The sequence below is a fragment of the Thunnus albacares genome, chromosome 22 (assembly GCF_914725855.1).
Source record: "Thunnus albacares chromosome 22, fThuAlb1.1, whole genome shotgun sequence".
In the NCBI taxonomy this organism is placed as follows: Eukaryota; Metazoa; Chordata; class Actinopteri; order Scombriformes; family Scombridae; genus Thunnus; species Thunnus albacares.
The window spans coordinates 11175717-11190229 of record NC_058127.1 but is presented as its reverse complement, the minus strand read 5'-3'; the positions used below and the strand labels follow the sequence as shown (position 1 = coordinate 11190229).

At 39.8% G+C, this 14513-nt stretch overlaps 1 protein-coding gene across 1 annotated transcript in view; it reads left to right on the top strand.

Moving 5' to 3' along the window:
* Window positions 1–14284, top strand: part of vax2 (ventral anterior homeobox 2) — a 29991-nt gene extending 15707 nt beyond the window's left edge. The window contains exon 3 of the mRNA XM_044341893.1: window positions 9921–14284. Within this exon, the coding sequence (XP_044197828.1) occupies window positions 9921–10415 (495 nt within the window). The 3' untranslated portion in view covers window positions 10416–14284. The remainder of the gene's footprint in view (window positions 1–9920) is intronic.
* Window positions 14285–14513: the final 229 nt, after the last annotated feature.

Below are 14513 nucleotides of genomic sequence, written 5' to 3'. Positions count from 1 at the left end.
GTCATTATTTCAGAAGTTGTATTTATATATGCAATGTTTTCTAGCCGCAAAGAACCTGACGTCCATGAACATTGTTTTCTGGACTAAAATCTGATTATTCTCATTTAACCCAGAAATGAGAGAGTAAAGATTTATTTATATGGTTATTTTTAAAGGTAAAGATATAGTGTTGCTTAAAAAAACATGTAACACAAAATGTGAAACTGTCAGAATAGTAAACAAACACAAAAGCAACTAAAAAGAATAACAAAACAGAAATATAGAGTAAAAAAGTGAGGGAATATCTTTATGAGATTTTTTTAAAAATGTTAGTTGAATTGTATGATCTAATAATGAGAGATAAACTGTTACAGAGTTTAAGACAGAAAATGCATTTTTCTCCCTTAATTTTACGACACTTGTCAGTTGATCTGAGAGTTTTTAAGTCACCACTTAGTTAAATAACCCATGAAGTGTTGTGCTTCAGTCAATTTTGGAACAAATGTAGCTTAAGTAGATGCTTTTTAGCTCAAAATACCTGCAGCCAAACACTAAAAGAGCTCCAAGTTTTGCTTTTGTGAAAACCCATTTTGTACTCGTTACATTCCTCAAAAAAACAGTTTAAATATTTGCTGTTAACCGCTGAAAAAGATCTTTTCGATGTTTACTTTCAACAAAATTAAACATATGTTAGATGATTGTTCTTTTTACTTTTCCACCTCATGTTCTGAGAGGGTAATGTGCCCATTTTTTTTTATTGGTCCGTCAAATGACCTTATTAAACACGCAACTGGAGATTTACTGTAGCCAATTTGTACAGGTTTCATTATAAAAGCTAATCATTTTAACTGTGATTAATTGGTGCTGCTATCATGTATATAATTTGGGACAGATTTAAAACGAGACTGATGTGTTGATCCATCAGACACAGTTGGTCCCTTGTTACTTTTTGGTCGTCCACTCGTCCGTCACATACAATACAGCTGAACAGACAGCTGAGCTGCCATTGGTCCGTTACATTACGTATAGTTGAGTGTCCAGTGGTCCGTTACATACAGTTCAGTAGCTGCTGGTCCGCCTGGTACAATCTCCATGTAAAAGAGTTTTCATTGTGTGCTGCGGCTCATCACATGCCTGGGATCAGAGGGTCTGAACAGGGTCACAGTGGGAGCACCGGGCTGCTGGAGGGGTCATAGAAAGTGTGAAAGACAGTCACCAAGCGTCCTTCTTAAAGACTTTACCGTCACAATCCTTCATTTCACTTTGCATTACCGGCATTATGCGGCGCGGGCAGGAGAGTGTGTTTTATCACTTGGATGTTTTTAGTTAATGTTTTCCATTGTCGTAGCTTAGCTCACTTCAGCTTTATTGCATCACAGTAAAGCTGGGATGTAAAGTGATTAAAACACAGTAATAGAAATACAATAGGGACAAACAATGTAGTACAAACATGAAAGAATTATAAAAAACATATTTTTTTTATTGGAATTTTCTCCTTTCTGCTCCGCTTCGACTTGGCGTAGTATCATGTTGGGACATGGCGGACCCTAGCTGATTTATCGAACAGACACATATGGATTCCCAGTTGATCTGTATACTGGGTCTTGATCTGGCTTAACCTTTCTACCTCTACCCCAGTTTGCCCGTCGCTCTGTTTACAGCTGTCTAGAACCACGCAGGTCGCTGATTGGCTGACCTCTGCCCGACTGGCCTGTGTATTCATGCGTGCTGGTCTGATCATCTCTCCCTGACCTTGAATTTGCTACGCCCCGCATACATTCGCCCCCATCGTTTTCATATTCATCCCCTACCTCGCCAGCCCCTCGTGTCCCACCTCCGTCTGACTATGTCCCGTCTTGTCTGCTTCACTCCTGATTTCCGGCTTCTTCTTTCTTCCCCCTCTGCTGCTTTTTTTTTTTTTTTTTTTTAGAGCATCTTGCTTCCTCATTTTCACTTCGAGACAGTGGGGCGGGACATAACACAGGGAGGGATATTTAAAATAAAAAAAGCCACTTTGTTTAACTGGAGGTGTAGCATTGTCAGTTTTATGAATTTCAGTATTTTTTTTCGTTTTTAAATGTTTTCAATGTATTTTTGTATTTTCTCAAGACACTAATAGACATATTGACACATACCTGTAATCATCAGACAGCAATTAAGTAAGTAAATTAACTTTATTTCTATTGCAGCTTTCAAAACCACAAAGTGCTGTACATGTGCAAATAAAACTACAGAAAAATACAAAGAGGATTAAAACAATATTAAATACAAACTATGTTAAACCATTTGGGTAATAAATCTATACAGGTAGGTTTTAAAAAGGTTTTTTTTTTTTTTTTTAAGTTTTAAGAACTGTTTAACAGTATTTAGTTTCCAGACCTGAAGCATGCAGGATAATAAGTTCAAATACCAGAAATATTTAATTTAGCGCAACAATGGAGAGATTTAAAAGTAATCAAAAAGTCTTAAACTTAATTCTAAACAATAATATTGGTTTAATTTCTGCATAAATCATGCATGGTATATTTCTGAACTCTTCATGTAAATATACATACACACTTTATGTGTTACTTTTAGTGTATTTCCCTTTACTTACCTTTACTTATTTACCTTTTATTACAATGTCTTGATGTGTATGTGTGCATTTTTTCATCTGTTCATTTAATATCTACTTTAGCATGTTACATTCTTTGCTTATTATTAAAAAATGTGCAGTTTCCCTTTTTTGATACCAACTTTTTAGTTGCATTTCACACAATTCATACAGAACAGCACAAACATGTTTAAACAACTGAAATAGTATTAAAAGTACAACAAAAATAATAAAAGTGAAAAATGGTGAGGAAAAAGGTAAAAAAAAAAGGAGGGAAAAGGTAACACAAAAACCTTCACACGCATCCTTCTGTTGCCCCTCATCAAGGTTCAGCTTAATTGTAATTATAAAAAAAAATGCAGTTGTTGCCCCCGTCATGCCACATACACAGAAGATGGATAAAAAGGGGAAATATTTTAAATAACAGTAGAATACAAAATGTAATAGGCAATAAGAATAAGGATGAATACGACAAAACTCCTCTATATTTATAAGGAAAATATACAGTTATGTACATACGTGCATAAATGTACAGTATATATCTTATAAATACACTCTTGCTGCCTTGCAAATCATATAAATTTTTTTTAACTTGAAATATATCTACCGTGCCAGTCAAAAGTTTGGACACACTTTCCGATTATACATAAGGAATCAGTCAGTTTTGTTAAAGGACAAGTCTGGGGATATTATTATATTACTATTATTATTTTTTATGTGTTAACAAAACCAATGAAAAGACCAAACCAATAATGAATTTATCCAACAAACTAAGGTCAAATAAATCTTATTTCTCTGTGTCATAGACCTCCATTGTTATCCAAAATCTATAAAAAAAAACCCATAAATGAGCAGCAGTGTTGCTTTGCGTGACATGTTCCTTCATTGCAATCAACGTGGGCACTGTAGTTTATTTTGAGTTGATCACTGTGCTGCTGAAAATACTCACTAGAGCACCAAACATGTATTAATCCGCAACTTAAAATAGTCCCCAACAAATGCACAATTGCAGTTTGTTTGAGCAACATTTGTTGAAAACTACGATGCCCAGCTGTTTGAGGAAGATACTTAACATTTTAAAATTCATGACACGATCTTTAGTAGGAGCCAATGAGCCTCCTTCTTATCATTAAGGACATTTGTAGGTGCACTGTTCTCAATGATGTAATGATCTAATGGATGTTTGATTTAAAAATATAATGAAAATAATAATAGAGTTAATAAGGTGAATATGTTTAAATTCAACTTCCTGTTGTTATTTTGCTCATCACTCACCACGTCTACATCTCGCACAGTCTCAGTTTTGCCCTCCTCAGCCGGGCTCTAACCCTATCCTGGCCTCGCCTGGCAGGCCAGAGTGCGGCAGGGCGGGGTGCAGAGGGCGAGGCCGGGGCAAATGCAGGTCACGCTAGATCCAGATCTCCCTTGGTAATCTCTGCCCCAGCTCTGAACCCTGGATCCCATTAAAAAGGATTTACATCCAATAGTGTAGATGTACCAAAGGCAGCTTTGTTTTCTTCTCTTCTCATCATTTTCCCTCTCTAATAAAATCCCTGTAAAACACCAGCACGCTTTTTTTTTTTTTTTTTTCTTTTTCCCCCACGCAATGGATAGGAGGACTGTGATGTGAGCAGAAAAGTGAGCCACACCCACAGAACGGGGATAACAGGAAAGGATTGGTTGGGAGTTTCATCTGTAGTGAAAGCCTTTTATGGGATGTGGGTGTTTGGCAATCTGTGGCGCATGAGTGCAATACAGAGAAAGATCTTAGAGAGGCAGAGTGTGAGCTAACAAGGAAGAAGGAGAAGCAGCAACACACAGATCACTTTAGCGGCTCATCCCACCCTCCTGTCGTCTCTCCCTCCCTCCATCTCCCTTCTTATCTCCGTCTCCACTATCCCTCCCTCTGTGCCTCTTTTGGGTCTTTGCAGTAAGACTTGTTGGCGTCAGTATTCCCCTCTGAGCTGTGGGATCCTCTCCGATCCCATTATTTGTGTCGTGGTCAGTAGCTGAAACTATGATCTCACTTGCTCTAGCTGCCTGTTGAGCCTGCCTAACCCTAACAGTGCAGTGATACTGTGCACCAACACCAGCTGGCCTGATCACCTCCACACAATTAACAGCGAGGTTTGGCATCTAACTCATGCCACCCAATTAGGCAAGCTCCTTCTCATGCTGGCACGCAGGTGTTTTAGGAGATATACTGTAAGCTAACTGATGTCAGCTGCAAGAAGGTGGCTGTGTTAACACGCTACAGACTAGAAGAGACTACAGGAATCACTGAGGTGCTTTGGAAAAGTTGGATAGAAGATGTGAACTGGTGATAATTCTCTGCATCATTTTAGTCCCGATATATTCCAGCGCCACACAGTGATCAGCTATAGATGAGCCTTTACTTGTAGTCGGTTTAGTTGCTCCAAGATCAGCCCAGTGTCCTTAGGAATTACGTCTAGATGCCATTGCAGGAAGTAGTGTACCTTTTACATAGTGAGGCGTAAAGAGGTCGAGCACATCTGACTTTCATGCAAGAAACCAGAGTTTGTTCCCCATCACAGAGCTGCAGTTAATACTCCCTCTTTAATTAACTGTAATAATAATGTTTCACTTACCCCAATCTTACCCTAATCATTTATTGGCATTGCCACGATCAAGAATTTTAAACCCCATTCCAGTAAAAACTTCAGTAATGCTAATCAGATCATCATAACCAGCTTCCCAGCTCAGTGGGGTTTTGATATTAATGGGCAGATTTTTTTTTTTATGTTTGGTTGGTTGTGTTTTGGTATATTGTCAGGAGCAGTAAGGGTTAGTGTGTGAGTGAGTCTTAATGCCACGTCTATTGAGAAGCATCCACTTTTGCTCTGCAGAGACTCCATCAAACACACAGCTAGTTCGCTTCTTGTGTTATCGCTGCCATCTTTTACACAGCTCGACACACACACACCTGGCTACAAAATCATTATCCACCTTGAAACAAAACAGTTTTATATATATTTTTTTGAGGGCGGCATTTTGCCTTTATTTGGTAGTGGAAAGTGCAGAAAGACAGAAAACATTGGTAGATGTGTGATATTCAATAAACGTCCCTCGCTGGAACTGAACCGCAGATGTGACAACCAGGAGCTCAGGGACGCTGCTTTTAAAGTATTTTGGGGTATTTGTTGCAGCATTCAGTAGGGAGCTGATAGTAAATGAGAGGAGACAGAGTGGGAGAGAGGTGGGAGGTGAAGGGGAGGGATGACATGCAACAAATCCCCAGTCGAACTAAAACTGGAGTCATTTCAATTTCATGGTCAGCATCTTATACACCTAGGCCACCAGGACGCTGCATGGGACGGCGTTGTTTCTTAAATCAAGTCAAATTCAAGTGAAAGTCACTTGCAAAACACACCCTCCACTGCATGAAGGGCTCTGTCTTTATTTTTTTAAGGTCTTTTCCCCCTAAGTCAATGTTTTGTTGTACTTGTAAAAATGAAAGTGTTTAGTTTAAGAGCAGGCTGATATGAAACGACAGCAACTAACTCACACTGTGTTTGATGATCTTTAGTTGCCTGTGAGTGCTACCAGTATTCTTCTGCGAAATTTGGACCTTAAAATCTTTTTCATATCCACTCAAAACTCTCGTCAAAGGATCTCGACACCCAAGGGTCCACTGACAGAACAGTTTGGGTGCGTGTACGTGTGTGACTGTAATTTAAAAATCATTTTGATGGTACACTGACTTGAAATAGGGCTGAATGCCTGTTCTTGCACCATGTAACTTGGGGTGAGCGGGTACGATCACCTGTGAGAAATAGTAGTTACATGGATGTAACTCCAGTTCTATGAGTTAGTGCAGATGGGTCTTCAGCTAATAAGCTGTTATCTCGCCCATATGTAACTATATCATTATCAACAGAACTAAGATACATACTAGCAGCCACTGGACTGTATTTTCTGTGGTGTGAGAGGATGATGTGGATCATAGTGGATCATAAGTCAGTCAGTATAATGCTAGCTGTTAGCAACTACATTTTAGCACACAGCTACTGTGGGTTCAGGTGTTGATTATCACGGAAATAAGATCAGCCAGAAGCACAGCGAGGGATGACACGACAGTAAATGTTGAAGTCTGTCCCATTCAAATAGTGTTGCGTCAGTAGTGTGGTACCCACACTGCAAGTTAAAATAAGTTGTTTACCTGTTGGAGGTGTGCTGTTTGCCGAAAATGCATTAAGAGCCTGTTGTCTACAGCTCTTCATCAAACACCTCACTGTTGCTGTTTCTGCTTGTACTGTCTCTCTGCAGTATTTCTAACTGATCTGCTGAACAAATAGCTCCAAATCTTGTTGTGTCGACTTATTTTTATTAAAGTATAGCACCGCTAACGAAGCTCTGCTAACGAAGCTCTGCTAACGAAGCTCTGCTAACTCAGCGATAAACACATTTCATTCCTATAAGTTCTTCACAATAAACACCTTGTGTTAGTTTGTCAGTGGAAAGCTTTTAATATGAAGCAGCAGCAGCAGGAAGTGTTTTCATCAGCAGTAACTTAACATGACTCCAATACGGATGAAAGCGATCAGGATGGAATCAGTTAAATAAGGCTAAAAGTACAAACAGGAACACAGGAGAGAAATTTCAGGTGCACGGGTGCAACAAATGAAAAAGTTCAGCGGCACTTGACAGATTTTTTGTCGCCCTGTTATCAACAGAATTAAATGCAACAGCGTCTTGTAACCACTTGTGGCAGCAGAGGCTGCTGTAGCTGCTCCTCAGCATATGTTACATAGTCTTGCTTTAAATTAAGCCACCAAGTATTTACAGGCTTATACATTTCTGCTGTTACAAGGGTTTCCTTATAAGTCGTCTGCTGCCAATCCCCACTTATCAGGGATTAGATTACGGGATTTCTACGAAAAATTGTGAAGAGGCTGATGGGAAGTCTGTTCTGTGTGTAAATGACTCCCAATTTAATCTATACAGTACGAAATAAAAGAGGAAGAGATAAAGATGTTTGTTATGTGGTTTGTAGTTTTGATTGCCTCTTACGATGTTCTTTTGCTTTATTGTCTTCATTGACTGACTGAAAAATAGGATTTAATAATGCAAAGTCTGGGCTCCATATATGGCTCACTGGTGGTTGGATCACTCTTAACAGACTGAAACAGATGGATGAAGCAGTTTCTAGCACTTTAACTAACACTTTTCTGTTTGACATGTGATTAAACAAAGCATTAAAAAGCTAGGAGGACAATAAATAGATAAATGTGAGGAAAAACCACCATTAACCACCATAATCTGCTACATTAAGCAGATTATTGAGACTGTTTTAAATTGCTGATATGATATATGTTTAAACCTGTAAATCAGAGCTGAAACGATTAGTCGATTAATTACATTAATTAATATCAATTAACAGCTATTTTTGAAGCAAATGTTCTCTTTTTACAGCTTCTCAATTTAAAGATTTGCCTCTTTTCTCTGTTTTTAGATGATTACAAATTGAACATTGGTTTTTGGTCTGTTGGTCGGACAAAACAAATCATTTGAAGACGTCACTTTAAGCTTCAGGAAATTGTGATGGATGTTTTTCAATACTTTCTGACCTTTGCTGGAGATCAACAAAAGATTAAACTAAATATTCTTTCTTTCTTTTTTCTCAGTAAAAATGACTCAGTTACATGAATCAACTTTCAATGTACTTTCTAATGCGAACAGAAAAAAATAAAGATTCGCTGCCTAACAGGTGACCTTGCTGTATCTGTACTGTGAAGTTAACCTGTAATTCATTGCACAATAGGTCGAGAAAAAGAGGAAAAAATCATCATGTGGCAACAAGATTCATTCTTGTGATGAAAAAATGGGTTTCAGGTTTGCAGGTTTTCCGTGAGGCAGCAGTGAGGAAGGAGTCTCTTGAAACTATGAACATTTTGACTGGTATAGATTATAACTTTTATCTGATTTGATTCATTTACCATTTTTATAATTAACTTTGAAGTTTGTGTCACAACAACATTTACTTTAAAGTCTCATCGATGACAACAAGATGAAAATATTGAATTATTACCCAGCGCCCTGCATGCCACAGCGTGAGGGAAAGTGAGTCTGTAGTGAAACGCGGAGCACACTGAAACTCGGTCAGGATCGTATGCATTTTTCATGTGTGTGATTCCTCTCAGAGGTGGCTCTCCGTGCAGCGATCTCCTGTGACCTCACCGTGCCCTCCAATCAACATCCCACCCAGCCCCAACGTTTCCACACGCTATACATTAAAGCTGTGCTGCAGTGCATCAATTAACCATGGCGGACAAGGACAGACAGAGTTCACCGAGCTTTTCTCAATCTGCTGCTGTGGCGTGATGGCTCGTGCGGTCAAACTCCAAAAGTTTGCTGCCGTGAGAGAGGTCGCCGGTGCAGGTGTTGGCGGTGATTATGATGATTATTATGATGAGTTTTTTGTTCTTTCGACTTCACACGTTCACTCTCTTTTTTTCTCTGCAGCCAATAAAATCTGATCTGTGGTGTATTCACATACTTTGTCTCATCCGTTCTTCATTATTCTAAGGCTATATTTAGATTTTTACATACATAAAGGAGTATCTATGGTGTCTTTGTTGGTCTCTGGCGTGATTATTTCCTCTCTGGTGTATGGCTCTGATATCACTGCCTTTCCCATTTGTGCATTTCTAGCCTGTTAGAGCCATGGAGTGTGAGAGGAGGTAAAGTGGGACCAACCATGATCAAATGTGCGGAGAAAAACAACACAGTTGATCCAATGGCTGGTGCCAAGGGATTACAGCATCTCTGCTTGTTCGGCACGGATTTATGCGTGTATGGCTGGTTTACCGCTAAGGTGTTGCGTGCTCTCACCGCTCGCAAACATGAGTGCACAGAACATGCTACAGCATAGACATGCATCAAGCGGAGGTCACAAAGAAGTCAGTCACACACGTGTGCAGCCTTTCAACTTTTGGTCATGTAAAGGAAATGTGGCATAACATCAGGACATGAACTGGAGAGCATGTGTCAGTTCATGTTTCTGCATGTTGGAACATAAGTGAACAAAAGTTAGAGGTTAAAAGAAGAAACCAATGTAGATAGCACATGATTCATGAAATGCTTTTGGTAGATGAAGTTTTGTGGTTCATTATAACCACAAAATATACAAAAATGGGAGAAGATTTGGTTGTTTTTAATGACATGAAACTGAGTTCTTTTCTCATTTTGCTTCAGTGTTCAGTGATGAGGAGCCTTTGCAAAGTTTCTTTCATCTCTTAATTTACTGACAAAGTTTGTGCATGTGACAAAAATGAAAATGTGAATACGTATCATCATTTTCTCTTTCTTCCTGCTTGTGTTGCTGCAGGTCAAGGTGTGGTTCCAAAATCGGCGGACCAAACAGAAGAAGGACACCACCAAGGACTCAGACAAACGCTCCTCCACCTCGTCCGAATCATTGGCCACCTGCAACATCCTGCGCCTCCTGGAGCAGGGGCGCCTCCTGTCGGGCCCCGCCCCGCCACCAAACCCCCTCCTGGGGCCTCCGCACCCGACGAACGGCTCCCTGCTGGGCAGCCCTGGCGGAGGCTCCTCCACCTCCCCCGGCATCAGCAGCAACACTCCTCCCAGCTCCCTACCAGGGGGAACTTTTGGGCTGTCCCTGCCCTCTCTGGGCGCCACCCCGCCCTCACCGCGGCTGGGTGTTCCTCCGCCACACTCCCTCTGCTTCTCCATGCCTCTGCTTGGGGGCGCGCATCATGAACTGACATCCACCTACGGCTGCGGGTCCTCGGCTTTTGAGCCGTACATGCGGCTGGACAGGAAGGAGGCAGATCTGGGTGGGAAGAAGACGGTTTCTTAAGTGATATTTCCCCACTTTAGGACACTATGGGGACTGGGAGTTGTATTTGTAAGAGCTTTTTCTCCTCAGTCTCTCACCCTGCTGCCCATTTGACTCTCGAGCGGCTGATGAGGCTGCAGACGGGGGGGGGAAAGACTGCACCCTGGATCATGAGAAATGTGAAAAAGGAAGAGACCAAGAGGCTTTCCTTGTGGCACCATTTTGTGCCACAGCACTGTTTGGCACACTGACACAAAATGGTGAGAAGGACGTGATGTGACAGAGAGTGATGATACCACTCTCCCACATAAAAAAAAGAAGAAAAAAAAAACAACTTGTGAATTTTTGCAACAATGCCGTGTGTGTATGTTGACTGAACCCTGACAGACAGATGTTTTTATTGCCACTCTCTTCGCAGTGGTTTTAAGTGACTCTTCACTTTTGTCCAGTGAGTTTGTGCGTGTGGTTTCTCTCTATACAGGCCTTCATTTACTGTTCAGGAAAAAAAAAAAACAACAACAAAAAAACTTGACATGGATAGTTCAGACTGAATCAGTGTCTGAATGAGCGGTGCTTTAAAGAGAGCAGTTTGTACACATTTCAGTACATATTCCCGTACAAGTGGCCATGTTTGATTTTAGTTTATGTGCTATCACAATATGGAAGAAACACTGAAAAAAAAAAAGAATCGTAGCATTTTAATATCAGTCTGTTTGGTGTCCAGCAGTAGTTTTTGTAAATTCTTTATTTGGTTGTGTTTGTGTATGAAATAATATGTGGTAGAATCTGGACAAATGGTGCAAAAATCACATATCTAGATCCAATAGTTTAATATAAAAGAACATGGGAAGAAGAACAATAGTTGCGTGAGAAAGCTGGTTAGACTCTGCCAAAGCATTTATGGATTAAGCTTTGGAGATGCCACACTCGTGTCCTCCAATCACTGAAGCAAGTCAAGGTCAGGCTGAGAGAAATTACTTTTGAACCCAGATTAACTCTTCAATCCTCACAGATGTCACACTTTCCCCTTTTGCGTAATTGTCTAAAAAGACACTCTCATTTACTAAATCTGACTCAAAGAAGAAGAGTTTTGAAACAAGTTTGTTTTTTAGAGAACCAAATTCGAGGCTGTTAGTCTCCGTCAACGCTCAATCCAGAGGTTTCTGTTTTTTATCAGAGTAGTTGGGACGTACATGACGACGAGCCATGACATGTAGAATTTGTTGCTGTTTCATCCGATATTTCATTTTTTCTTCTTTTTTAGAAAAATGTTATGATTTGCAACAACGTCACAACGACAGATATCAGATGTACTGTTTCTTTCATCAGGTCATATCCATAATCAGAAGAACTCTCAATGCATTTCACACTGGAAACTTTTACTCTATGCTTAGGATGAGCTTTTTAAGAGTTGTTTATGTGTCTTGAAACTGGTATTTGTGTTTGCTCCGTGTTTCCTTTTTCAATGTTTTCTGATGACATTTGGCTCGCCCTCCTGTTAGACATTACCCGTCTTAAACGAAAAGATTTCCTCTGCTTGTCCATCATTGAAAGCACTTTATGTTTGTAGGTCTTTATACACCCTCCCAATTCTCCCTTTTTTAATATATATATATATATATTTTAACAATTTCATGAACTTCTCATTGAAAACACACTGAAAAACCTTAAACAGGTTTAGAAAATTCTCCGTAGTAACCGTCAGGGTTTGACATTTTTCTGAATAAACGCCTCAGTTATTTCCAAATAAAGTGCAGCTTCCTTTCAGCTCCGTTTTTTAATTGATTATTTGAACCTAAATTGACCCAAACACCTGGAAACAGCCCACTTTGAACCACACGTCACTGCGTTTGTGGACTGAGAAAACATATGTTAAATTTATGCAGGGCAGGATGAAGAAAGAAAGAGGAAGGATCAGCTGTAGTATTTTTCTCCCCCCCCTCATATGATGCCATTTGTCCAGGTTTTCTTCATACCCAAAAGAAAATCTAAAACTCACCCGCAAGAACCTGCAATTCGTAGCAGTTTGCCCTCAATTTGTGAGTGTCAGATGAGTTATTGCCCCTTTTCATAACTCCTGTCTCTCGTCTGTTTGGTGTTTCTCATTTTCACCTCTTATTTTCCCATGTATCTGTTCATGTCCAGGTTTCTTCTCATTGTGAGGTGTAATACGTTTTTTTCCGATCCCTTTTCTCTCACGCTCGGTGAAGGTGACTCGACATCTATTAAAAACAGACACTCCCATGACATCAATTTAAAAAGAAGCGCCTACAAGTCAAGGCCGAGCATGTTTCCAGCTGCAGATAAATCTCTCGTGGAGTGCATGAAAAGGTTCTGAACTAAACAATGACCTCAGCCTATGAAAACTCCCAGTCTGCCGGCTCACCGGGCCTTTTTGCACCCGTGTAACTCCGGCTGGTAGCTAGTGATTTGTTTGTTGTGTTCAGACGCAAGCAGTGCTGCAAAAACGCCTGTTATCTCCTCGCGGCTCTTTGCAGCAGCGCACCTCTGCTGTTGTTGAACACTGTATTATTTTCTATAAGCACCATCCATAATTCACACGCTGCGGCATCAAATATTGAGCAGAGAGATGGAGCTGAGAGGTCAGGAGGCTTGCTTCTCGTGTAAGGCCCGTTGTAGCCTCTTACGAATCCTTTTTTTTTTTTTTTTTTTTCAAAATTCAACATCTTTACTCACAACAGGGTCGTTACGCTTTCTTGTTAAGTTGCTGCCCTGCTGCGTCGTCACTAAAACACAGTATCTGATCCCATTTTACATTTTTTTTTATCACTCCATACTTGATCAGGTTCTAGCTGCACTAGAATGTGCATAAATAAGTTATCAACATGCTCTTAATTAACAAAAACTTAACAAAGTGGGAAATCATTTCTGCTTTTAAAAAAAACTCACTGAATGAAGCTACTTGTCAGTTCTTTCTCAGTTGATGTGGCAGGAAAAGAAAAGTTAAAGAAACAGTTTTTTGTGCTTGTGGTTTCTCTCACTCCATACGTCCCTCGACATGCAGCACTGCCTCCATATTCTGTATCTCTATAAGATGGTGTTTTGTAATGTAAATCCGCAGTGTCTGTTGTTACGCTCAGTCATGACGAGGCAGCGCGAGGAGATGCCACTTCTCTCTTCCAGGCACGTACAGGAAACAGAAAGAAACTTTGTAAAGCCTTGCGTCAGTTAAACGAAGCCTATTGTTTTTTAAATTTTTTCTGATTTCTTTAGCCTCCTTTCAGTTTCTTGTCATCCTCGCTGAGTGGAAGCGGCGCTTGTGTTTGTGTGCAATCTGTGACATCCTGCACTTGTTTCGGTTACCACAGGTCTCAAAGCTCCATTTCAAAGACATAAAGGGGGCCTTCAAATGGCTCCAACCACCGCATCATGATCTATGCTGATGGGTAAAGTCCTTTGAGATTGTGTGGAAATGTTCTTTTATTTTTAAATGAAGTGATTCTGCTTGGTTTACTTTTTCTTTATGCACAGCCAAGGTCCTGCATATAGGCCATAACTTCTCTTTTTCTTTGAGCAGTAAAAGTTAATGTCAAGCTAATGGTACCAGCTACTACTTATGATGAACAAACTCTATGTACATAGATATAAATTTATATATAATTATATATAAATGGGTCTTTGCACAAGTATCTCCATGTCCGCTCCATGTGATTTTAACAGGAAAAACAAAATGCGAAGGAAAGTTCAGAAAAAAAAAGACTTTATATATGCTTTACAATTCTTTGTCTCATTAACATTTTGCACTTATTTAAAGAGGCTTACTTCTGTTTCTGGGCTGACAGAGCTGTTTTCACGCTCGGCCAAGATATTGTACAATATGTATATGTATTTTTATTCATATGCATATAAATATATGTCTATGTAATTTGCCTCCTGTGTTCTGTTTTCTTCGTTCTCTCACCTTCCTCAAGGTAGGCCTCAAAAACTGAAATGTGAAGACAGTTTTTTTTTTTTTAGACTTAATCTAGAAAAAGAAATGTTTCAATTTAGCATTTGTACATTTATAACAGCACAAGGATGTGTGTGGTATGAATCAGAAAACTATTTGAGAAAAGCAGGTAATTTCTGCTTTTAGAGAACTATTCAGTGGAAATATGA